The sequence below is a fragment of the Brassica napus genome, chromosome A9 (assembly GCF_020379485.1).
Source record: "Brassica napus cultivar Da-Ae chromosome A9, Da-Ae, whole genome shotgun sequence".
NCBI lineage: Eukaryota > Viridiplantae > Streptophyta > Magnoliopsida > Brassicales > Brassicaceae > Brassica > Brassica napus.
This window is the reverse complement of record NC_063442.1, coordinates 2,681,251-2,707,198: the sequence shown is the minus strand read 5'-3', so window position 1 is coordinate 2,707,198 and position 25,948 is coordinate 2,681,251. Positions and strand designations below refer to the sequence as shown.

At 36.4% G+C, this 25,948-nt stretch overlaps 4 protein-coding genes and 1 pseudogene across 4 annotated transcripts; 2 read left to right on the top strand and 3 right to left on the bottom strand.

The window, feature by feature from the left end:
* Positions 1-2,228: 2,228 nt before the first annotated feature.
* Positions 2,229-7,000, bottom strand: LOC106365812 (glutamate receptor 1.2). Its single transcript, XM_013805308.3, has 5 exons — positions 6,422-7,000; positions 5,146-6,353; positions 4,742-5,048; positions 3,619-3,992; positions 2,229-3,538 (listed from the first exon to the last, which is right to left on the bottom strand). Exons 1-5 carry the CDS (start codon positions 6,759-6,761, stop codon positions 3,158-3,160), a joined length of 2,610 nt encoding a protein of 869 aa, XP_013660762.2. The 5' UTR covers positions 6,762-7,000; the 3' UTR covers positions 2,229-3,157.
* A 901-nt stretch (positions 7,001-7,901) lies between these two features.
* LOC106365813 (glutamate receptor 1.2-like) lies at positions 7,902-12,835 on the bottom strand. The gene is made up of 5 exons (XM_013805309.3): positions 12,514-12,835; positions 11,256-12,439; positions 10,844-11,150; positions 10,355-10,728; positions 7,902-10,277 (listed from the first exon to the last, which is right to left on the bottom strand). Exons 1-5 carry the CDS (start codon positions 12,815-12,817, stop codon positions 9,906-9,908), a joined length of 2,541 nt encoding a protein of 846 aa, XP_013660763.1. The 5' UTR covers positions 12,818-12,835; the 3' UTR covers positions 7,902-9,905.
* A 655-nt stretch (positions 12,836-13,490) lies between these two features.
* LOC106362596 (FRIGIDA-like protein 3) lies at positions 13,491-15,484 on the bottom strand. The gene is made up of 3 exons (XM_013802469.3): positions 14,724-15,484; positions 14,283-14,422; positions 13,491-14,129 (listed from the first exon to the last, which is right to left on the bottom strand). Exons 1-3 carry the CDS (start codon positions 15,451-15,453, stop codon positions 13,695-13,697), a joined length of 1,305 nt encoding a protein of 434 aa, XP_013657923.2. The 5' UTR covers positions 15,454-15,484; the 3' UTR covers positions 13,491-13,694.
* A 1,657-nt stretch (positions 15,485-17,141) lies between these two features.
* Positions 17,142-21,649, top strand: LOC106365816 (glutathione hydrolase 1-like). Its single transcript, XM_022692276.2, has 6 exons — positions 17,142-17,772; positions 18,285-18,803; positions 18,970-19,205; positions 19,295-19,565; positions 19,654-19,791; positions 19,892-21,649. Exons 1-6 carry the CDS (start codon positions 17,449-17,451, stop codon positions 20,123-20,125), a joined length of 1,722 nt encoding a protein of 573 aa, XP_022547997.2. The 5' UTR covers positions 17,142-17,448; the 3' UTR covers positions 20,126-21,649.
* LOC106365814 lies at positions 21,497-24,773 on the top strand (annotated as a pseudogene).
* The last annotated feature ends 1,175 nt before the right edge of the window (positions 24,774-25,948 follow it).

Here is a 25,948-nt window from a genome sequence, read left to right as displayed (position 1 = left end):
GTTCTCCATCGCCCAGCGCAGTGCTTCTATCTCAGAATGCAATGCTGATTCACATCGACTGAAGTTTCGTCTACCCAAAAGTTGTATGTTCTCCCCGCTATCCATCCAAGCTCATCCGCATCCACTGAATCTATCGGAAGCTGTCCATGATCCATCCAGGAGGCAAATATTACTCAAGCTTAAGACTTGGTTTTCCTCATTGTTGTTGTCTTGCACTACCGGTGGTATCAACTCATTTGCACTAAACCAGGCTTGGCATTCGCTTTCTGCATATCGGACTAGCTCCAAAGGATCTCTGTCTATTCCCCTGAAGAGCTTATCATTACGAGCCTTCCATATATACCATATTATCCAGGGATAAGGATCTATGTCTTGGTCTAAAGCTATGATATTCTTTTTCCTCCAGAATAGATAGTCCATGTTTGTGTAGACACTTGACGCTGGAAATATGCCTGGGCTTGTAAGAGTTGTCGATAAGGACCATGCTTGCAGAGCAGGAGGGCATTCAAATATGGCATGAGTTACAGATTCCTCTGCCTCCCCACACCTCGGACAATAATCATCACAGCGCATATTTCTTCTCACTAGATTTCTCGTTACTGCCATCTGACCCGTTATCACCTGCCATATTAAATGACATATCTTCCTAGGCGCTTTCAACTTCCAAGCAAAGGCTTGAAGTTTAGTTATACTTGGTTCCAGTATCAGCTTTTCCTCATCTAACTTCAGCAGATTTTGAGCAACCCAATATCCAGACTTAACTGTGTATTGTCCATTCCTCGTGTATTCCCAGCAACTCATTTGTTATGAAAAGTAATTACTATGACTTACATTTTTTTGGGTGTAGTAAAACTATGACTTACATTGGTGACTGTATTTTAGAAAAGGATTTTTAAAGTTAAAATATCTTAACTAAGTTTGTTTTGGGTAAAAACCCTCAAACTAAGTATTTAACGAAAAAACCCTCAAACTAACTATATTTAATGAATTAAACTCTAGCATATCATAATTACCATTACTACTGGTAAATCTTTAAATTATGGGTTTCTATATTAAGTAAACATAATTAAGGAGGTTTACCATTAAAATCTAAAAAAATAAAAAAATTCAAAATTTTATAATATTATCTAAAAATTAGTAACTTAAATTTTCAAAATTAGCATTTAAATTTTTTTTTTTTGTAAATATATGATTTTGATGTGCTTTTACATTTTTAATTTATATAACGTTGATGTTAAAAACACATCAAAATCATATATTTACAAAAGAAAATTAAAAATGCTAATTTTGAAAATTTAAATTACTAATTTTTAGATAATATTATGAAATTTTCAATTTTTTAAATTTTTTATTTTTAATGGTAAAATTCCTCAACTATATTTATTTAATGTAGAAACCCATAAAATAAATATTTACCAGTAATAATGGTAATTATGATCTATTAGATTTAATTCATTACATAAATTAGTTTGGGGGTTTTTCATTAAATACTGAATTTGAGGGTTTTTCTCTAAAACTAATTTAGTTAAGGGGTTTTAATGTTAAATTCCTTTAGAAAACAGTATCCTACTCTATTCTTCTTACTTCTCAATGTTTGAGAAGGAGTGTTTCTTATTCCAAGCCCAAGCAAATTAATCTTATTAGCTTAATGCCTTTTGGCTATAGGACATTAGACTTCTACCGGCTACCGGGAAAAAGATTAGACTAGATCAAAGGACAATAGGTCAGAAATGACCAAATCCATCTTGAAAATGAAGATGGACAAAGTTGTTCAATGATTAACCGGTATTTCGATGTTAAGTAAAAGATCAAGGGTCAAATCAGATAGGTAGTGTCTGTCGCATGCTCTGCACCAGTTCTGTTATAACTCGGTCTGTAAGCTTTCCTTGTCCATAATGATGCAACTAAGCTTAGCTATTTCAGTTTAAATCCTAACAACATTAATTCTATTTTTTTTAAAGAATCTTGCATCAAATCATCATTCTTCGTGTCTAAATAACATAAATTCTTCATGCTTACTTGTTGCTGAGAAATATTCGTATGGAAACAATTGAGTAAGATGTAAGCCAACCATGAGCCCATGTAGGGAATCACCGAAAAGATTCCTAAGACAAGTTTAATGGGTGGATACACAATTTAGCAAACGAAGAAATTGCACCAAAACATTAATGGTCTCGGGACAGAGTGCGTTTGCAGAAAAACATATGAACCAAACTCAATAAGAGAGAATAAATTTGCCAGTAGATTAAGGGCCTGGATAATCATGAAATATCATCAGATCCAGGCGAGTGATACTGCCGATTTCTATTTTGCAAGGTTATATTTTTTTATAAATTGACTGGATCATGACAGTCTTTGATCCAACCAAAGAAGCTGAACTTGCTTGTAATAACACAAGATAGAAAACTTTGTAAAATAAAACAACAAAAATTTAAAGGATTTATTAGAGAGAGATGACAGGCGTTGTTAGAGAAGAGAAAGAGGAGAGTTTATACTAGTAACCGGAGGGTAAAGAGATTAGGGTTTGCTTTCTATTCTTTTCTCCAGAAAATGGTTATGGGCTCATTGCTTTTGTCAGCCCAATATAAAGCCAATTTATATATACATTGCAGAACCAAACCATTTGCAAGAAGACACTAGTTACATGATTTATCACATACTCCCTCTGTTTAATCACATTAATCCATCTGTTTCAAAAATAAATATTTTAAATTTTTGATACATTTTCTAAAAAATAATATCTTTCTTATAGTTATTTCCTTTTATGTAATTATTTATTTTCTATAATTTAAAATTAATAGGAATTCAATAAATATAATAATATTTTTCGAAGTTTATCATTATTATTGCTACAAATAAAATAAAAATAATGTGTATGTTTAAAAATTATTTTTTCCCAACATATGATTGGTCTAACACATGGACGCAACCCGATTTGAATCAAGAACCATTTCGCAGTTGACGGACCACTGGAGGACGAAGGGGCAGCAAGCTTGTTTGGTGAGGCTTCTAGGTCAAAGCAACAACGTCGCAACAATTGTGTAAGCTATAGAGACTCGGGGCACAGCACGCCAAAAAACTTGAGCATCTACTTGTATTATGATGCTAAGTACAAATGGTAATGTACGTTTTGCTATGTTTGAATCAGTCCCTATCTTCAGTTACGTTGAGCTATTTGAACCGCATTCTCGCCATCGGCGTTATCAAGGGTGTTGGGATGGATAGTTCTTGCGAAGAGGATCCTAAAATGTACAAGTCGTTGCGAGAGGAATATGTTGACCGAACACATCAGATCTTCCCATTTGTCTCGGAGCCAGAGAATGAGAAGCACCACAAGAGCGAAAGCGAAAGAAACTCCCGTGATCATAAACAATCCACGGAATCTATAAAGGGTTACAGGATTTGATGTATCATCTGCTGTGTATGGAAGTTGATTCTCAAACCATCGTTTCTCCATCTCGATTAGTCTATCGCTCGTCCTCAGGTTCAAGATTTCCCTGGACACAAGAGGCACCAGTTCATCTCCCTTCTGAAACATCTGAAAACGTATCTTTTGTTGTCAGCTAAGTTAATAAAGAAGATAAAAGAGTAAGGAAACTGATGATAAGGGACACATACAAAGCCGAAACCATTGGTGTTACATTGTGCCTTGACCATAAGAAACTTCCCAAGATTCTCTCCGAGGAGGACTTTAAGGTATGGCAACTCATCGACAATAAATGAGACAGTATTATTCAACAAGGCTTGAGCATAATCTGTAGAAGTATTGAGACCCTTGGTATTAGTTGGTCGGAATCTGGGACTAGTTAGGGCCATCTTTGCAATGAGCGAGCCGGAAAGATGGCCCACAAAATCTTTATTAGAGTTGAATCGTATTTGTTGCACCGTCATCATTGATGTCAAAGTTGCAGTATAACTTGTAGTTAATATGAGCACTGCAAATACCCAAACTGTAACTACAAATCTTGATAAGTTGTGTTGTAGTTTCTCCCCTGTCATAGATAGTAAGCAGCAGAAAGTGAGTAACTATGATTTTGATTGGTAGAACTGATGATAAAACAGTTACATTATACGATAGAAGCAATATGTTGCATAAATTTGTGCTAATCCAAAATTTAATAGCTCTTTCATCTCTTACTTTATGTATCCAACTTCTCCAAACTATGTAATCTAACAAATCATATTTTATACTTTATCTTTTAAATTGAATGCCTTTTTTTCAAAAAAATAAAAAATATGTTCCATAAATTGTATGCTCTCGCGTTAATGTATTTAATAAAGTGGTTCACATATCAGTAAATGATTCATTTATAAAATTATCACAAAATTATTATATGATATATGATAAATTAAATTAATTTTGAAATGTGGAATACTATTCTTTTAAAAAAGTTAAAAAATAATTTCAAAATATATAATTTTTTTGGATATAAACATAATTTTGATATTATTAAATAAAAAAAATGAATTATATAATTATTTTTTAAGTTTTATATATTCTAAAAGCGCATGCTCTATCAAAAGACTCAAATGAGAGTATTGAGCAAAAAGTTTTGAAGTCATTTACATCTTATAAATATTTCTTAAAAATGTTTTTACAATAACCGTTGATTGGATAATAAATAGAATAATGCTTTTGCAAATGGTTTACCAATCAATACTACTTAAAGCATCACTCCATTGTTTTTTTGACCAATATTAGCATAGAATACAATACATGTGAAAAAGGTAGAGTACTTACTATGGGCATAAACAAGGGTAGAGAAGCCAAACCAAAATATAACTCCCATCTGTTTCGGCCAAGAACCCTGGAACTCTTTGTTATCATGTTTTTCTATCAACCAAACTATAGTGCCCGTCAAGACAAAGAAAGCTGCACTTGTTATCCAAAGGTCTCGTTTTAGAGGATGGAAGAACACCCACATACTTGTCTCCTTTGGTGCTACAGTTCCAAGACCCATCTCTGTGAATGGCATCGTAAAATCAACATACATTGATCTATTGGCAGTGATTGTAATATCTCCCACAGCTGCATCATATTTATCTTTCTGTTGGGATGCAACACATAAATGATTCAGTTTCCACACACTCAACATGAAAAAGATACTTGTAATCATAAACTGAGCCATGGTTAGTAATACCTACCTGACTATAAAGTGCATATGCAAGTCTGTTGTAGTTACTTCCATTGCGCCAAGGGATGAACTCCAATTCATAGTTGAAAGGTGAAATGGCAGCCCGGAAGACTTCTATACAGAACCCTTCCGCAGTTGTAACATTTGTTGCTAGATCAGTCTCCACCTTCATCAGTCTTGGGAACCTGTTGCTAGATGTAACCAAAACCCTCAGCTTTTTTCTTTTACTTTCTCCTAGACTGCGCATTTTCGGAGTTTGAGCAGACCCACCCGGCCAGATTATGGTCTCCAACTTGTTAAAATGTCTTCTACTGCTGAAACTACCATTGCCATTCCAGAACCCTATTCTCCTCTCACCTGATTCCAACAAATTCACAATCTCAAACTTGTCTGACAAGAACTTCTTATCCTTCACTCGAAAGTCACCACTCAAACCCTTAAACCTACACTCAGTGATAGCCTCGAGGAGGGTTGATGACGCATTTTCCACCCTAGCAACTTCCGCGGCTCTCGCCACTGCCCAAACTACATCATGAGCCCATACACCAGAGGTACTCAACCGAGCTTTCTCCGACCAAACATCTTCTTCATTACTTCTCAATCTCCAAGTGAAATTCTGAAGCTCTTTTGACATTGGAACATAAGTCTTGAACCCAACCACACCCTCCATTGCCTCTTTCCCATGGAAACTGCTCATGCTTTTGGCAGTGAGGATCCAAGCAAAACCTTCACCCATCATACCCAATCTCTCAGCACATTCGAAGAGACGAGTAGCAATAACCTCAGACGAGTGCACAACAAAAACACTCGCCCCCAAGTCCTTCATCTTCCCTAACCGATCCATAACCATTTCCTCGCTAGAAGTCATTGCAAAACCAACCTTGGACTGTACACCAACGCCGTTCTCATAAAAATGATCCACCATGAGTTGCATACTCTCTCTCCAGTCATCATCATCATCCTCCTCGTAAACAAGAGCAACACTCTTCCAACCAAACCCATGGATAAAAGCTGTGATCCCCTTCGCCTCGGATGCAAAATCATGCGTCGCTTGGATCAAATGACTGTATCTGCTCAACGACGGTGAGATCAGAGAGTTAAGTGAGATCACAGGAACGCTAGCTCTCTCTCCAATCTCCGCCAACAGCTTCGTCTCCAGCAACGAACTCCCGCCCATGATGATCGCCTCCACTCCTTCAGCTTGCAGCAGATCTACAGCTGTTTCATTTCGCAAGATTGTGAGTGAATGGAGACAGAGGGGAGAAGGAAGAATGTGAGTACGTTACCAGAAGCAAGAGCGAGTAGAGGCTTTCCTTGAGAGTCTCTGACTGAGAGAGAGACTCTTGTTTTGTAATCACTGTTGATGGCGTAAAAATCGGAAAGCGCCGTTGAAGCAGAGCTTCTCACTGTCTTCCCCTCCACGGAATCAAAATTCAAAACCAATCCGACCCGGATCCGAATGTGTTGATCCTGAACGTCATCGTTTTGACTTGAAGCGAAACAGATGAAGAGAAGCAGAACAAGAAGAAATGAGACTGCCTTTTGAATTCCAAACTTCTCCATTAAAAAAAGTTTCCGATTAGAAAGGAAAAGACACACGTTATCTACTTTATCATTCTTGTTCATTTTTATTTTATATGACCGATTCTAAGTCAACCCATGCCGTGTTTTGTTTTTCCTCTGAAGGAGAAGAATATAATGTAGGTTCTCCATTGGACCGTAAGATTTTTAAGAAGATATTAGTCAACGGGTTCATCAGCATAGTGTAGCATGTCTATGCTGATGAGTTAATTGGTCTCTAATTCTTGACCAATTACAGTTCATGTGAAAAATAGTTGTAACCAAAATAGGCCTGATTAGATTCGGACATGGACGACCAATGCTTAATCCAATCATTTGACAGGATAAAATGATTATTTATTAGGATTACATGTTCAAAAGGAAAATCAGTGTGAGTTTCGCGACTTTGGCTACTCTTTTGTCACATTATTTTGTGGAAATTCAACAATTATTTTATTACGAATTTACGACCCAGTCAAAGAAAAGTAAGGGAAATGATCAAATGATGACTTTATAGTTCAAAGAAACTGTCAAAGAGACCAATAGCTACAGTTAAAGACACAAATACAGCATTTGTCAAGGCTGTAAGAAAAAGGATGTATTTTTTTTTGGTATTAGACGTATCAACCCGACTTGTTATCTAACGTTGTACCCCTGTTTTGGACTGTATTAAACTTTTTTGTCGGGAAGAACTAGTCAACGAGTTCATAGATGCGAATAAGTCAAAGATCTAAAATATAGAAGTAGAGGGAAATTATGAAGTCATCTCTCATCTCAAAAGTAAACCATCTCTAATGATCGATCAAACTTGGTCAACATCCTTTACGACAGTAACTTCAGGCAAGCCAAACAGTCCTTCTATCACACGGGCACCTACTTAATTGGCTATCTAACGACAACCAGTCATGAAATTTGAGAAGTCCAAAAAACATATTATATAAATGAACTGGTTTATTCTTTATTAAAAAAAGTTTTACATCTATAGTAATTTAAAAAAAAAATAGAATTATATCTTTAAGATGTAAAAAAATTCTATAAAGTAACATTAATATATTGTTATCATTAATATACTTTTAATCAATTATTTATTTTTATTTCATTTTATATTTGTATGTTATATATATTTATATTTATATTAATATATAATATATTTTTTTACAAAATGGGGATCTTATTCAAATGTTTCAAGCCAATGGGAAAATAGACATTTAATTCTCAAAGTATTTGAAATCGGCAGTTTTAATACTCAAGTATTGCTTGCGCATATTTATTCTCTAACTAATAGTTGACTGCGCAAAATTGAGAACAAAATAGTCAATTGTTAACTGATGAACGAAAAAATAACGGTTTCCGTCAATTTTTTAACGATAGAATATTCTAATCATGATTTTGCGCAGTCAATGATTAGTTGGGGAATAAATATGCACATATAATACTTGAGTATTTAATTTGCCGATTAAAAATACTTGAGAAATTTAAAACAACACTTCTTTTTTTAGAAAATCAAAATTTGAAATATTCTCAAGTTAGATATAACCAAGAGAGTTTTATCTATCTGAAAGAGATTTTTGAGTTTTAACAATGACGTATAAAATAATACAAATAATTATGGTTGCATCGTATTGTTCGTATTGTTGATGTACTTCATGTTTATAAAATCACTTATGGATGATTTCATATTGCTTAGACAATTATATGTTGTACATTGGATCTCTACTTTAGACAATCATATCTAATTATCTGTACTTTACACATTCATATATTGCACATCAGCAATACAATGCAAATGTAATTATCTTATGTTATTTTATATGCTTTTATAAACTAAATAAATCCTTTTACTAGATTAAATATCTTGTATATTATTTCAAATTATGAATCTTTCTAACTATGAATTATTTTAAAAATCATCTAAAGTGATATAAACATGAAGTACATCGACAATACGATGTAACAATAATTATTTTGTATTGTTTTATATGTCAGTGTAAAAAATCAACAATCTCTTCTAAAGGTAAATATCTCGTACAATGATTTTATTTAACTAGAAAATATTTTTACTTGTGTTTTTTTAAAGGGATTGATGTTAATGACTTTCAATCTTATAAGAAATATAAAGAAAAAGATGAGTTTTTAATTCCTCAAAGTATTTTCAATCGGCAAATTAAATACTCAAATATTATATGTGCATATTTATTCTCCAACTAATCATTGACTGTGCAAAATCATTATTAGAATATTCTAGTGTTTAAAATTTGACAGAAACCGTTATTTTTTTTGTTCATCAGTTAACGGTTGACTATTTTGTTTTCAATTTTGCGCAGTCAATTATTGGTTGAGGAATATATATGCGCAAACAATATTTGAGTATTAAAACTGCCGATTTCAAATACTTTGGGAATTAAATGCCCATTTTCCCTCAGGCCAATGGGGTCAAACCAGGTTCTCTAACAGTCCAATGAATTTTTTTATCCTAATAAAAATTGCAGAACTTCCATGAGAAATAAGTTGATTGATCTAAGAGGAGATTATGTTTGGTAGATGGTAGGAGAAACAACGTAGAATCAAACTAAAAAGGATGTTTAGGATCTTACTAATACAAATTAGAATAAGCCTTTGTAATGTATCTGGTGTGGATGGGTTTTGAAGAGTAGGTTATACTATGTAGGATTATTCATGGTGTTTAGTGTCTACACTATCATTGTTACCTTGTTTGTTGGTTCCTTTTACACTAAGGATTTCTGAGCAGATCAATATATACAGTAGCCAAATGTTTGGGTGTGATGTAGCCGTTAAACTATAGACCATTACTATGAGTGAAACTAACTCCTGTTAGCTGCTGAAGAAAAAACTGGTCTGAAAACATGCCAATAAATCCTCCATACAAGCCCTATAAGTATACATACCCGAAACCTTCTCAGCGATTTCTAAACTGATGCTCAGCCATTTTAAATCACAAGAAACTTCAGTGAATATAATTAATGTTTTGAAAGGTAATCATCACCTGATAAAGAATCACAGAAAACATAATTTTTTTTTTTTTTGAAATTGCATTTACATACGGTAATGAACATATTATTCAAGGAGACTTTTAAGTAATATATAGAGGGTTAGAGTTAATCTACTTATCACCAATTGGTTTTAAGCTGAAAACCCATAGTAAGTCCGAATCTAACACATATATTGCTATGTTTGAATCAGTTCCTATCTTCAGTTACGTTGAGCCATTTGAACCGCATTCTCGTCATCAAGAGGGTTGGGATGGATACTTGTTGCGCAGAGGATCCTAAAATGTACAAGTCGTCGCGAGAGGAATAGGTTGACCGAGTTCATCAGATCCTCCCAGTTGTCTCGGAGCCAGATAATGAGAAGTAGTGCAAGAGCCAAAGCTGAAGAAACTCCAGTGATCATAAACAATCCGCGGAACATATAAAGAGTTAGAGGATTTGATGTATCATCTGCTGTGTATGGAAGTTTACTCTCAAACGATCTTTTCTCCATCTCACTTATTTTATCGCTCGCCCTTAGTTTCAAGATCTCCATGGACACACGATGCACCAAGTCGCCGCCCTTCTGAAACATCTGAAAATGTATCTTTTGTCAGCTAAGTTAATAAAGAAGATGAAGAGTAAAGCCGAAAACTGATGAGGGATACGTACAAAGCCGAAACCAATGGTGTTACAATGTGCCTTGACCATGAGAAACTTTTCAGGATTCTCTCCAAGGAGGACTTTGAGGTATGGCAACTCATCGACAACAAATGAGACAGTATTGTCCAACAAAGCTTGAGCATAGTCTTTAGAAGTATTGAGACCCTTGGTGTTCGTTGATCGGAATTTGGGACCGGTTAGGGACATATTTGCAATGAGGGAGCCCGAAAGATGCCCCACATGATCTTTATTAGAGTTGAATCGTATCTGTTGCACCGTCATCATTGATGTCAAAGTTGCAGTATAGCTTGTAGTCAATATGAGCACTGCAAATATCCAAACTGTAACAACAAATCTGGATAAGTTGTGTTGTAGTTTCTCCCCTGTCATAAATAGTAAGCATCAGAAGGTGAGAAACTAATTAGTAAAAACATTTAAGTCCATTCTCTTGTGACCAAGATTAGCATATAAGACGTGTGAAAATGGTAGAGTACTTACTATGCGCATAAACAAGGGTAGAGAAGCCAAACCAAAATATAACTCCGATCTGTTTCTGCCAAGAACCCTGGAACTCTTTGTTATCAGGTCTTTCTATCAACCAAACTATAGTGCCCGTCAAGACAAAGAAAGCTGCACTTGTTATCCAAAGGTCTCGCGTTAGAGGATGGAAGAACACCCACATACTACTCTCCTTTGGTGCTACTATTCCAAGACCCATGTCGGTGAATGGCATAGTAAAATCAACATACTTTGATCTATTGGCAGTGATTGTAATATCTCCCACGGCTGCATCATATTTGTCTTTCTGTGGGATTCAACACAAAAGGAAAATTCAAATGGAAATGATCCAGTGTTGCAACATTCAACATGAAGAGATACTTGTAATCATAAACTGAGCCATGGTTAGTACCTGAGTAGAAAGTGCAATTGCAAGATTGTCGTAGTTACTTCCATTGCGCCAAGGGATGAACTCCAGATCATAGTTGAAAGGTGCAATGGCAGCCTGGAAGACTTCTATACAGAACCCTTTCACAGTTGTAACATTTATTGCTGAAGTCTCCACGTCCATCAGGCTTGGGAATCTGTTGCTAGATGTAACCAGAACCCTCAGCTTTTTTCTTATGCTTTCTCCAAGAGCGCGCCCTCTCGGAGTTTGAGCAGACCCACCAGGCCAGATTATAGCCTCGAGCTTGTTAAAATGTCTTCTACTGCTGAAACTACCATTGCCATTCCAGAACCCTATTCTCCTCTCACCTGATTCCAACAAATTCACTATCTCAAACTTGTCTGACAAGAACTTCTTATCCTTCACTTGGAAGTCACCACTCAAACTCTTAAACCTGCATTCAGTGATAGCCTCAAGGAGAGTTGATGATGCATTCACCATCTCCGCTGATCTCGCCAGTGCCCAAGCTACATCATGAGCCCATACACCAGAGACACTCAACCGATTATCGTCTCCATTCCCTAGTGATGTTCTCAGTCTCAAAGTGAAGTTCTGAAGCACTCTTGACATTGGAATGTAAGTCTTGAAACCAACCACACCTTCCATTGCCTCTTTTCCATGGAAACTGGTCATGCTTTTGGCAGTGAGGATCCAAGCAAACCCTTCACCCATCATCCCCAATCTCTCAGCACATTCGAAGAGACGAGTAGCAATAACCTCAGACAAGTGCACCACAAACACACTCGTCCCCAAGTCCTTCATCTTCCCTAACCGATCCATAACCATTTCCTGGGTTGAAGAGACTGCAAAACCAGCCTTGGATTGTATACCAACACCGTTCTCATAAAAATGATCCACAAGCTGTTGCATACTATCTCTCCAGTCATCTTCATCCTCGTAGACAAGACCAACACTGTTCCAATCGAACCCATGGATGAAAGCTGTGATCCCCTTCGCCTCGGAGGAAGAATCATGTGTCACTTGGATCAAGTGATTGTATCTGCTCAACGAAGATGATACCGGAGATTTAATTGAGATCACTGGAACCTTAGATTTCTCCCCAATCTCCGCCAACAGCTTCGTTTCAAGAATCGAGTCCCCGGCGGTGATAATCGCCTCCACTTCTTCAGATTGCAGCAGATCTACAGCTGCGAAAGAGAGAAAACACATAGATTGTGAGTGAATGTCTGACAGAGGAAGAAGAAGAATGTGAGTATGTTACCAGAAGCGAGAGCTAGGAGAGGCTCCCCGTGAGAGTTTCTGATCGAGAGAGAGACTCTTGTTTTGTGATCAGTGTTAACGGCATAGAAATCTGAAAGTGCCGTTGTAACAGATCTTCCCACCATTTTTCCCTCCAGAGAATCCAAATCCAAAACTAACCCGACCCGGATCCGAACCCATTTATAATCAGACGCGGAGTCTTCGTAAACGCCATCGTTTTGGCTGGAAGCAAAACAGGTGAAGAGAAGCACAACAAAAAGAAATGATACTAGTAGAACTGCGTTTTGAATCCCAAATCTCTTCATTTAGAAAAAAGAAACTTTCCGATTACGAAGCGCACGAATACTTTATCGTTTTTATAAACATGTATTTATATAAACCGATTCAACCTATACCGTGTTTTTCCTCTGTAGAATTATATATTCCAACAAGAAGAATAGAATACAAACTATTCGTATAATAGAAAATTCATATTCAACAAGTTACCTACATGGAGGGGGGAATAAGTCAAAGATATAAAATCTAGAAGTAGATGAAAAATGTATGAACTCAGTCTCCATCTCAAAAGTAAAACCATGATCAAACTTGGTCAACATCCTTTAGGCCGCAACTTCAGAGTTCAGAGAATGCAACCCATGAATCGTCTATCACAAGAGCGCCAGCGTATCGATCTAACGGTCCAACCAGTGCCGTCCCATAGCTTGGGGTGGCCTAAAGAACTACTAGAATTATGTGGCCTTTTATACAAATAGTTACACAAAACCAATACAAAAATGCACAACAATCACTGAATATGGTTAAAAATACAAACTATTTTGGACTAGAAAATGATCGTACAATGGCATGCTTGTTTATACATCTTTTGGATTTGCATCGCCTTTGTAGACGCTGGATATGCCGATAAGCCTCCTGATCACGAGAGCTATGGTTGGTTATGTAATACAAAATTAAAAACGATGAAAGCAAGAAAGAAAACAATACAGCATTAAATATATAATTAATAGAAAATTTTGAGCATTTTTGTTTTGTTTTGTTTTTTGAGTAGGGTTGATCCTCAAAAATACTAAAATCATCCGTACATAACAACATCAAAGGAAAACAACTAGTAGGAGAGGAGGGGTTAAAGAGCTGCCACAAGTTAACACCATAGAAGAGAGAGTCACAGTCACATTCACCATCACCTTAGTGAAAGTAAGGAGGAGGAGGAGCCTGGTACTGATAGCAGTTCCCGTAGAAGTTCCCGTGAGCAGCAGCAGCAGGACTGAAAGTGTAAGTCTGAGGAGGAGGAGGAGGCGGATGAGCTTGTGCTGCCATGATTGGACCGGTAAGGAATGGTCTATTGTCATACACATACTGCGGATACCTCTCAGAAATGATGACTCTACCATATCCTGTCTTGTTGTTGTTGTTGTCAGTGACTCGGGGTTGAGCACCACGTGGTCGTTTCGTCTGAGGCTTTGCGGGTTCTGTCGCTTTCTTTTTCTCAGCTTTGGTCTTCTCCAGCTCCAGAATCCGCTTCTGAAGTGGCTCAACTGGGTAATGCTCTTCCAGGTTATGCACTTCGACACACTTTACCACAGCTTTAACACCTGTAAGCTCCCTCTCATTGAACTCATCCTGCATTTAGCACACATAATAATGTATCATAATCTGAGCTTGAATCTTGCGTCAGCAAGTCCTAAGATGCTTCATACTCCTAAAGTAAAATAATAATGAATGCATTTGTTTTAAGCAAGGGAACACTAGCCTGAACAGCAGAAGATGCATTACCTGGGAGGAAGATCTCTTTGCCTCAGTCAAGTAAGACTTCAGTAACTCAACAGGTGGGAACTGTTTTGTGAGTTCAAACGCAAAAGCCAAGTTCACTGCATCAATGTGCCTTCCACTGTTCAGGACAACTTCAATCACACCTGCAATAAACAGAACAGTGCACATCATATATTAAGGCAAAAAACAAATCCAGTTATTCACTAACAATGTTCAAGAAATCGCTAGACAATAATTAGGTGTTTTATACTGGATTATTGTTTAGGCGGACGCTAGAGCAATTTTTGAATGCCTAACCGATTTTTTTTTTAAAAAAAAAATCATTTTAGAATAACTTCTTTTAGGTCTAATTACGTCGCCTAGACCGATTTTTAGAACATTGTTCACTATATACCAAACGTCAACCAGATAAAAAAAATGTCATAACAATGTAGGACAACAAACCAGGCATTTTTTCTGAGAGTCCAAGAGAACGGCAAAGCTCAGCCGCCTGACGACGACGCGAAACCATAGGGATCAGCTTCAAGAGCTCATCCTCTTCAAAGTCCTTAACAATAGCAAAACTAGCCAGCAGTTGCAGGAACGCATGAGCCTCCAAAGAATTACCATTGCAAGCATCCATGTCAAGAGTACTCTCCGGCAGCGGATTCCATCCTTCTGCAATAGCTTTCGCTCTACGCTTAACATTCTCCGAGAGAACACCAGCGAGGGAGCTCCGGTCGAGACGACACAACAGTATGCTAAGGCACTCCATCAGCATGATGCATGTCCTGCGCGTTCCCAAGAGGTTAGCGTCTTTCTTCCCATCAGAGGGTGGTACTGACGACTCAATAGGGTAAAAGCCTTCCAAAGAGTCCAACACTAGAGTAGCCGGGTTTGATGCAGCCTTGAACGCTAAAGGAATCTCTTCCTTTAGCGAAGCAAGGTTCTTGCGGTTATCCGATACAAACTTATGGAGTCCCCTCGAGTCCATATCCTTGCACAGTTTCAGTAACTCCGGATAAGCTTTCACCTGAGGCGAGATCTCAGCCTCTTCTTGCACAGTACCATCAGTGATACTACCATCAGCAATGGGAGCTTTATTATACTTATCCAAGGCACTGTTGATAGCGAACACAGCGGAGTCTCTCTTATCCAAGGCACTGTTGATAGCGAACACAGCGGAGTCTCCCATAATAAATTAAATGTATAAATTAATAAAAAATAAAACAAATTTTATTTTTTAATAATATAAGTGACTAAAACTAAGAATTATCCAAAATCTAAAAATACATTTAAAAATAAAAAGATAATTCATGTATATAATAATATAAGTCGTATTATATTGTGTTGTTATCTTATATATTGTATTGTTATCTTGATATAATATTTTTCTATTATAAAAATTGAAAATTAAGATATGAAATTATTTATAATTAAATATTAATAAAAAACAGTTGTATAAATAAAAATATTTGTCATATATAAATAATTTGATGTTTAGTTTAATTTAAAAAATATAAAAAAAATTTATCATTTTGATTTTTGAATTAATAAAACATAAACTAATAAATGTTCACAAAAAAATAAGCCCGCATGTGCGGGCAAAACACCTAGTATAAATAAATAATTAAATATTAACAAGAACGATAACGTTTACGAAGACTCCGCGTCTGATATTATATATAATCAAAACTTTTTTTTAATCGGTTAATAATTGAAAACTTTTTTTTAATGGAATAATCGGTTAATAATTGAAAACTTTTTTTTAATGAAGGTTTGGGATTCAAAACCTAATACTTGTATCACTTCTTGTTCTGTTTCTCTCCTTCAGCTCTTCAAGTCAAAACGATGACGTTTACGAAGACTCCGCGTCTGATGTTATATATAATCAAAGCTTCATTGTTGTGTGTTATTTTAGAGATTAAAACTTACCATAACAAGTTGAAAAGGAAAAAAAACAGACAACATATCGCGGTCCAGGAATTTGAATAGAGTCTATAAAGCTATTCAATAGACTATATAAATGCAAGGGTACATCAGCTTAGACAGACTATCAGAATCTGAAAATGTGTCTGAACCTATGAAGCTTTTCAACTGTTCTCCTCTGTAAATCAGTTATTATTCCACATAAGGACACAGATTCTGATTCTGATGGTGTTCTCCTAGAAGCAAGAAAATTTTAAGAATGAGTGGTGATCTAGTAACATGCCATTTATAGCTCCCATGTTTAAATTTTCTTCATAGACCCCCAAGGGAGTGCCATGCACAGAGAGCATCATCTCTCCAGGTTGCCTCGGAGTCTTTGGTGCTGCCATCCCAAAAGGAAGTCTTTGCCCTCCATTTACCTGCAAAGTTTACTAGTGTCATTCTAAAATCCCTACTTGAATGCAACAAAAAAAAAACAATTATCATTGATACAAGCATTTTTTTTTGATAATCGTGATGTAATCTCAAAAGCTTTCTAGGTTCAAGGACCAATCACCAATGAACCAAACAAAGAACCCCTTCTGCAACAGATAGTGAACCATTTATCTCTGGATAAAAATAGAAAGAAAATATAAACAAAGAATCGAGGGACAAAAACACTCCAACGAACCAAACTAAGAACCCTACTAACGGGTCTCAGTTTTTAACAGAGTATAAAACAAGAATACAATCATGAATACATACCATAAAGTATTTAAAATTTTAAACCATAAATAAAAATTATAAGCTCTAAATTAACAAGAATACATATAATTTAAAAGTTTATAGCTCTATTTATATATCTTTAACGTCTTGTTTGAAATTATAAGCTCTATATTTAGTACTATCTAAAAAATTTAAAGTTTGAGACCATAAAATATTATTTTCAAATTTTTTTTAGTTTTTTAATTTTATTTTTAGACTCATGCAATGTTCTACCGCTCTAGTTGCTCATGCTATTAGATGGCCCCGCATTTTCTGAGCTTCATTTTAGTGGTCAATGCATTAATATAAATCTCTGTTGAGTTTTGAGCTATTATGCAATATGCATACTCGGCTAATTTAAATTTTCAATATTTGAGTACTTTATTTTCAATTTCTGAACAACTCGAATTATTCTTTGAATTTATATTTTTACACGACGAATCTAGTGTCATTTCAACCTTGAAGATCATTTGTGAGAAACCTCTGGTTTGATTTGATTCTTGTATCAATCGCAGCAATGTCGCTGGTTCGGACAGCGTTGATCGCTCTTTTTCTGGTCGCTTTTCTGCAAAACGCTGCGGGTCAGAAAAGACCGCAAAGTATTGTTAAGCCTCGTGGTGCGGTTGCAACTGACGATGGACGGTGTTCTGAGATCGGTATGAGTGTTCTTCAACAAGGAGGAAACGCTATTGATGCGTCGGTGGCCGCCGCTCTCTGTCTGGGTGTTGTGAGTCCAGCCTCTAGCGGTATAGGAGGTGGAGCGTTTACAGTGGTTAAGATAGCTGGCGGGGAGGCTATTGCTTATGATTCTAGAGAAACAGCTCCTCTACGTGCCACTGAGGTAATAGCGACATTTTATGAATTAGACAACCTGTGCTTTGCTCTTGGTGTAGAACCCTTTATTATCATTAGTTTGAACGGGCTTTGCAGCTCAAATAGCGTTTTGTAACATATACGCCTTTAATGCGATTTTCAGGCTAATAGTTTCCTCAGTTGTTTTGAATGGAGGAGGCTTCAATAGAGTTTCCTAAAATCTCTACCTCTTAAATAAGCTTTTTGAACGCCAATTGTAGCTTAAATAGTGTCTTTTGATGTTTGAAATGTATGAATGTAATATAGGGTTTCTTAACATTTTTTCATCTAATTGAAATATGCCAGTAAACGCTCTTTTGAACTTAGATAGCGTTTTACTCAACGTTTATGAACCCTAGCCAATCTTGGTTATATTGAATAATGCAATATGGTTGCTTATTGTTTCTTCACACACTCATTTTGGACACACACTTGTTAAGGTTAGATTTTCATTGACGTTTTTGAATCATAGACATTTATTGGGTGTTTTTCTTGATGTAGAATATGTATGGAAGCAATCCTGATCTAAAAAAGAAAGGAGTCTTATCAGCAGGCGTTCCAGGGGAACTTGCCGGATTATTCACAGCTTGGAAGCAACACGGAAAGCTCCCATGGAAGCAGTTAGTGACTCCTGCAGAGAAACTTGCAGAAGGAGGATTCAGGATTTCAAAGTATCTCTACATGCAGCTGAACGCGACAAGAGCAGATGTCTTGGCAGACAAAGGTCTGTCTGAGCTATTTGTTTCTAATGGACAGCTCAAGAAACTAGGGACGATTATCCATAACAGAAAATTGGCTTTTACACTCAAGCAAATAGCTGAGAATGGTCCAAAAGCGTTTTACAATGGCACGGTGGGTGTTAACCTAGCGAGCGATATTAGTAAAGCTGGAGGGATAATAACTTTGAAAGATCTGCAAAGTTATAGAGTTAAGGTTCGAAAACCCTTGTCCGCAAACATTCTTGGATACGAACTACTCGGTATGCCTCCTCCTTCATCAGGTGGCGCTGCAATGATGCTTGTAAGTCTCATTTTATAGTGATTTTTTTCCACATATCAAACAATCTTTCTTAAACGATATCTTTTATAAAACAATTAGCCTAGATATTTACAAAATCGGTCTCCTAGACTGGCTAATGATTTATTCTCTACAAAAACGCCAAACTCATTGGTTTCTTGTGCTGCAGGTTTTGAACATTCTTTCTCAATACGGGATTCCGTCAGGTGTTTCGGGCTCTCTTGGTGTTCATAGACTAATCGAAGCTCTGAAACACGCTTTCGCGGTTAGGATGAACCTTGCTGATCCTGATTTTGTAGATGTTACTAAGGTTGTTTCAGATATGCTGTCTCCAGAATTTGCAAAAGACTTGAAGACCAAGATAAACGATGACAAAACCTTTGATCCAAAATATTATGGCGGCATGTAAGGCGTTTTTCATATCTTAAACCCGCTCGCTGGTTTCTTCTTTGTTTCTTCATTTATTAATAATATTCGTTTCTCCAATTATGTAGGTGGAATCAAATCAACCATCATGGAACATGCCATTTCTCGATCATAGATAGCGAGAGGAACGCTGTTTCGATGACTACTACAGTAAACGGTTACTTTGGGGCAGTGATGCTATCTCCAAGCACTGGAATCGTTCTAAACAACCAAATGGATGATTTCACGATCCCAGCAAAGTCCGGCGGTGACCTAAATGTGCCGCCTCCAGCACCGGCTAGCTTCATCAGACCCGGGAAACGACCATTGTCCTCAATGTCACCCACCATTGTGCTCAAGGTTTAGAAAAATAACACTTGCTACTTGTGTTACACGAAATTCTTAGTTAGGCTCCAAACAATGGGTTTTCATGCGCTTGTTTACGTAGGACGGTAAAGTGAAAGCTGTGGTGGGTGCTAGCGGTGGAGCGAACATCATCGCCGCGACAACAGAAGTTTTCTTGAATCATTTTTTCCTCAAGATGGATCCTCTTTCTTCTGTTTTGGCTCCAAGAATCTACCATCAGGTCATTTGCTTCTCTTCTTTTTTCTTATACCCCAAGAATAATCTTTCTTGTTAATTGTCTATAACTAAAAAAATGTTTTTCTTATAATTCCATTGTGCAGCTGATACCAAACAAAATTTCCTTTGAGAATTTGACGACAGTGTTCGGTGATCATTTCGAGATACCTAAAGAGACAAGAGTTGTGTTGGAAAAGAAAGGTCATGTTCTAACGCCAATGACCGGAGCCACGATTGTTCAGTTCATAGTTCAAGAATCCGATGGAAATGCTGGCGGAATGAGTAAGCTTGTGGCAGTTAGTGATCCACGGAAAGGAGGGTTCCCCTCTGGATATTGAGTTTGTATTTAGTTTTGCTGCCATTGTTAATTTATTGACGAATAAAATAAATAAAATTTTGTATTGTTTTTTTTTTCTTTTTGCAATAATGTTGATCCAGATATATATGTATAATTCTACAATCTTAGCATGGGGAATATTGGAATTAGAGGTTCCATTAAACGACCAACCTTAATGCTAATGCACGTTAGTGGGGGAGCTACATATACAACCAGAGATTTCTCACAAATGATCTTCAACCTTGAAATGATGCACGGTTCGTCGTGTAAAAATATAAATTTAAAGAGTAGTTCGAGTTGTTCAGAAAATTGAATATAGAGTAGTCAAATATTGAAAATTTAAATTAGCCGTCAGTGTATAATAGCTCAAAATCCAACAGAATTTATCTTAATGTGTTGACCAACAAAACGAAGCTCAAAAAACGCAAGACCAACTAGACCAATTATATGCGACCGGGCAGATTTTTTTTTGCTAAAAAAGTTAATATCATTAGGAATGAAAAGAGAAACTTATATAAAAAAAAATGAACAACAGCTAGAGGTCGCAAAAGCAGTGGCTGCTGAGGCAGAGATCGTCACAGAGACCAAAACTAAAGTTATTTAGTTAGCTAACCCTCTCTCAATTTCTTCAAATGTTCAGAGACTATGCTGTCATTTTCTAGCTCCATATGATTTTGTCGATCATCTTTCTTTCCACAGCTTTACTTTGACTCTATGATGTCAAAACTCATAGCCTTATAACTTTGTTTTCAGCACTGCTATTTAAATACTAGAGTCCTTTTTCAAAAAAAAAAAACTTACAAAAATAGTAATATGCATCCATGACGACTTCATAATTGGTATTAACAAGATCATAAATATCCTTTTTAGTTTGATTCTACGTTGTTTTCCTAAGCATCTAGCAAACATAATCTCCTCTAATTAGATCAATATATTCATTTCTCAAGGAAGTTATGCAATTCTTACTAGGATAAAAAAAAAATCATTAGACCGTTAGATAACCAATTAAGTAGGCGCCCGTGTGGTAGGACTGATTGAGTTGAGCATAACAGTTGAGATGAGACGACTTTATAAATTTTCCTCTACTTCTAGGTTTTATATATCTTTGACTTATTACCCTCTATGTACTTGCTGAATAATTCTTCCCGACAAAAAGTTCAATACAATCCAAAACTGGGGGCACAAGTGAGGTTGATACGTCTAATACCAAAAAGAAAATACATCTGTTTTCTTACAACCTTGGCAAATGCAGTATGGGTGTCTTACTTTTCTTTGAACTATAAAGTCATCATTTGATCATTTTCCTTAATTTTCTTTGACTAAATCAATATAAAATGATTGTTGAGTTTCCATAAATAAATGTGACAAAAGCGTAACCAACGTCGGGAAAAACACACACTGAATTTCCCTTTTGTCCAATTAAATAATGTTGTCTCTATTGGTAATGAACCCGTTGACAAAGGAAAAACAAAACACGGCATAGGTTGAGTTAGAATCGGTTATATAAATAAATATTAACAAGAACGATAAAGTAGACATAAGGTGTGTCTTAATAATTGAAAACTTTTTTTAAATGGAGAGGTTTGGGATTCAAAACCCAATACTTGTATCACTTCTTGTTCTGTTTCTCTCCTTCGACTGTTCAAGTCAAAACGACGACGTTTACCAAGGCTCCGGGTCCGATTATGAACGGGTTCGGATTCGGGTCGGATTGGTTTTTGATTTAGGTTCCGTGGAGGGAAAAATAGTGAGAAGCTCTGTTACAAACGGCGCTTTCCGATTTCTACGACATTAACAATAACTACAAAACAAGAGTCTCTCTCTCAGTCAGAAACTCTCGCGGAGAGCCACTCCTCGCTCTAGCTTCTGGTAACATACTCACATTCTTCTTCTTCCTCTGTCAAACATTCACTCACAATATACATGTTCTCTCTTTCGCAGCTGTAGATCTGCTGCAATCTGAAGAAGTGGAGGCGATCATCATCGGCGGGGATTCGATTCTTGAAACGAAGCTGTTGGCGGAGATTGGGGAGAAAGCTAGGGTTCCTGTGATCTCAATTAACTCTCCGATCTCATCTTCATTGAGCAGATACAGTCACTTGATCCAAGTGACGCATGATTCTTCCTCCGAGGCGAAGGGGATCACAGCTTTCATCCATGGGTTCGATTGGAACAGTGTTGGTCTTGTCTACGAGGATGAAGATGACTGGAGAGATAGTATGCAACAGCTTGTGGATCATTTTTATGAGAACGGTGTTGGTATACAATCCAAGGCTGGTTTTGCAGTCTCTTCAACCCAGGAAATGGTTATGGATCGGTTAGGGAAGATGAAGGACTTGGGGACGAGTGTGTTTGTGGTGCACTCGTCTGAGGTTACAGCTACTCGTCTCTTCCCGTGTGCTGAGAGGTTGGGGATGATGGGTGAAGGGTTTGCTTGGATCCTCACTTCCAAAAGCATGAGCAGCTTCCATGGAAAAGAGGCAATGGAAGGTGTGGTTGGTTTCAAGACTTACATTCCAATGTCAAAGGAGCTTCAGAACTTCACTTTGGGACTGAGATCCTCACTAGGGAATCGAGACGGTTTTCGGTTGAGTATCTCTGGTGTATGGGCTCATGATGTAGCTTGGGCACTGGCGAGATCAGCGGAGATGGTGAATGCTTCATCAACTCTCCTTGAGGCTATCACTGAGTGTAGGTTTAAGGGTTTGAGTGGTGACTTCCAAGTGAAGGATAACAAGTTCTTGTCAGACAAGTTTGAGATTGTGAATTTGTTGGAATCAGGTGAGAGGAGAATAGGGTTCTGGAATGGCAATGGTAGTTTCAGCAGTAGAAGACATTTTAACAAGCTCGAGGAGACCATAATCTGGCCTGGTGGGTCTGCTCAAACTCCGGGAGGGCGCGTTCTAGGAGAAAGCAAAAGAAGAAAGCTGAGGGTTTTGGTTACATCAAGCAACAGGTTCCCAAGACTGATGAAGGTGGAGACTGATTCAGCAACAAATGTTACAACTGCGGAAGGGTTCTGTATAGAAGTCTTCCGGGCTGCCATTTCACCTTTTGACTACGAATTGGAGTTCATCCCTTGGCGCAATGGAAGTAACTACAACAGACTTGCATATGCACTTTATAGTCAGGTAGGTATTACTAACCATGGCTCAGTTTATGATTACAAGTATCTTTTTCATGTTGAGTGTGTGGAAACTGAATCATTTATGTGTTGCATCCCAACAGAAAGATAAATATGATGCAGCTGTGGGAGATATTACAATCACTGCCAATAGATCAATGTATGTTGATTTTACGATGCCATTCACTGAGATGGGCCTTGGAACCGTAGCACCAAAGGAGACAAATATGTGGGTGTTCTTCCATCCTCTAACACGAGATCTTTGGATAACAAGTGCAGCTTTCTTTGTCTTGACGGGCTTTATAGTTTGGTTGATAGAAAAACCTAAGAACAAGGACTTTCAGGGTTCTTGGTCGAAACAGATCGGAATTATATTTTGGTTTGGCTTCTCTACCCTTGTTTACGCGCATAGTAAGTACTCTACCCTTTTTCACATGTCTGGAGTGATGCGTTTACTTAGCTTTTCACCTTTTGCTGCTTACTATTTGTGACAGGGGAGAAGCTACAACACAACTTATCAAGATTTGTAGTTACAGTTTGGGTATTTGCAGTGCTCATATTGACTGCAAGTTATACTGCAACTTTGACATCAATGATGACGGTGCAACAGATACAATTCAACTCTAATGAAGATTCTGTGGGGCATCTTTCGGGCTCGCTCATTGCAAAGATGGCCCTAACCAGTCCCAGATTTCGACCAACTAATACCAAGGGTCTCAATACTTCAATAGAATATGCTCAAGCCTTATTGAACAATAGCGTCTCATTTATCGTCGATGAGTTGCCATACCTCAAAGTCCTCCTCGTAGAGCATCCTGGGAAGTTTCTCATGGTCAAGGCACAATGTAACACCAATGGTTTCGGCTTTGTACGTATCCCTTATCATCCATCAGTTTCTTTACTCTTCATCTACTTTATTAACTTTGCTGACAACAAAAGATGCGTTTTCAGATGTTTCAGAAGGGCCACGAACTGGTGCCTCTTGTGTCCAAGGGAATCTTAAACCTAAGGACGAGCGATAAGCTTATCGATATGGAGAAAAGATGGTTTGAGAATCAACTTCCATACACAGCAGATGATACATTAAATCCCATAACCCTTTTCAGATTCCGCGGACTGTTTATGATCACAGGAGTTTCTTTCGCTTTTGCTCTTCTGGTACTTCTCATTCTCTGGCTCCGAGACACATGGGAAGATCTGATGAGTTCAGTCAACATATTCCTCTCGCAACGACTTGTAAATTTTAGGATCCTCTTCGCAAGAACTATCCATCCCAACCCCCTCGCCGACGCCGCCATTGGCGAGAATGCGGTTCAAATGGCTCAACGTAACAATCGATAGACATGTTTTCAAACATAGCCAAAGGTCCAATGTATATTTAAATTCGGTTTTGTTTTGGGTTGGGCTAAAAACCCATAACCATTTTCGAATAAAATAATAGAAACCAAACAAACCCTTAAGTCTCTATCTCTTCCGGTTCCCAATATAAACTCTCATCGTTCTAAGCTCTGTTATCCTATTGTTCTTTGTCTTTTCTGGTCGGAGAGTTTTTGGTTTGAAACGGAAAAAAGCAAGTTCAGCTTCTTTGGTTGGATCAAAGATTATCATGACCCGGTCAATTTATTACAAAAAAAAAACAGCAAGTCGGCAGTATCACTCGCCTGGATCTGATAATTATCATGATTATCCAGGCCCTTTATCTACTGGCAAATTTATCTATCTTGTGTTATCTATACTATTATTTCTATACTAAATTTTGACAACGAAACTCTCACATTAAAAATTAACACAATTAATATTGTTTATACATTTAATAAATAAATTAAATAAATTAGATAAAATAAAAAATGAATTTAGTGCTTACAATTAATAAAAAAAAATTATCCATAATTTAAAAATACTTTTAAAATAAAAAGATAATTCCTATATATATTGTATTGTTATCCTTTTTAGAACAATATTGTATTGTTAAGCAAAAATATATATTTTAATAAAATGGTGAAAAGTTTAAAAACAGAAAATACATAACTAAATATTAAGTAAAATGATTAATTCTATATATTTGAAAGAAAATATCAAGTGATCTCTAAGATTTATATATCTCTATAATATTATTTGAGAAGTCACTTTCTTATGTGGCGCTCTCACGTTAATTCTCATGGTGGTTGATTACTATGATAACCTTTAATGAATTAAAAATATTATATTTAAATACAATTATTTATTTTTTATATAGTTTTCTTTTTAAAATTTTCCAAATAACATATATAATAAAAAGGAAATATTTATAAAGTTTAAAAAGCAAATTTAAAAACGAAAATATATGTATATATAATATGATTTCATTAAAAAGGAAAGTTCAGAAAATAGTAATACTCCATTAAAAAATTATAAATAACATAAAATATACTTTTGAAGTAATAAAATATTTTATTTATATCTATATTTTCTTATATGAAAAAAAAATATTTTTATATAATGTGAATACCAAAGCAAATCAAGTAATTACATAATATTTTAAAATAGCATAACACTCTATACTTTAATGAGGGATATATATATAATATTTTATCATTATTAAAATTATATGTTTTCTTAATATATAATTTTATTTTAAATTTTTATGTTTGTAGAACTTAATATATAATCAAGATACCAAATCAAATCTGAATTCTCATTTTAAAATTATTTAAAATAAAT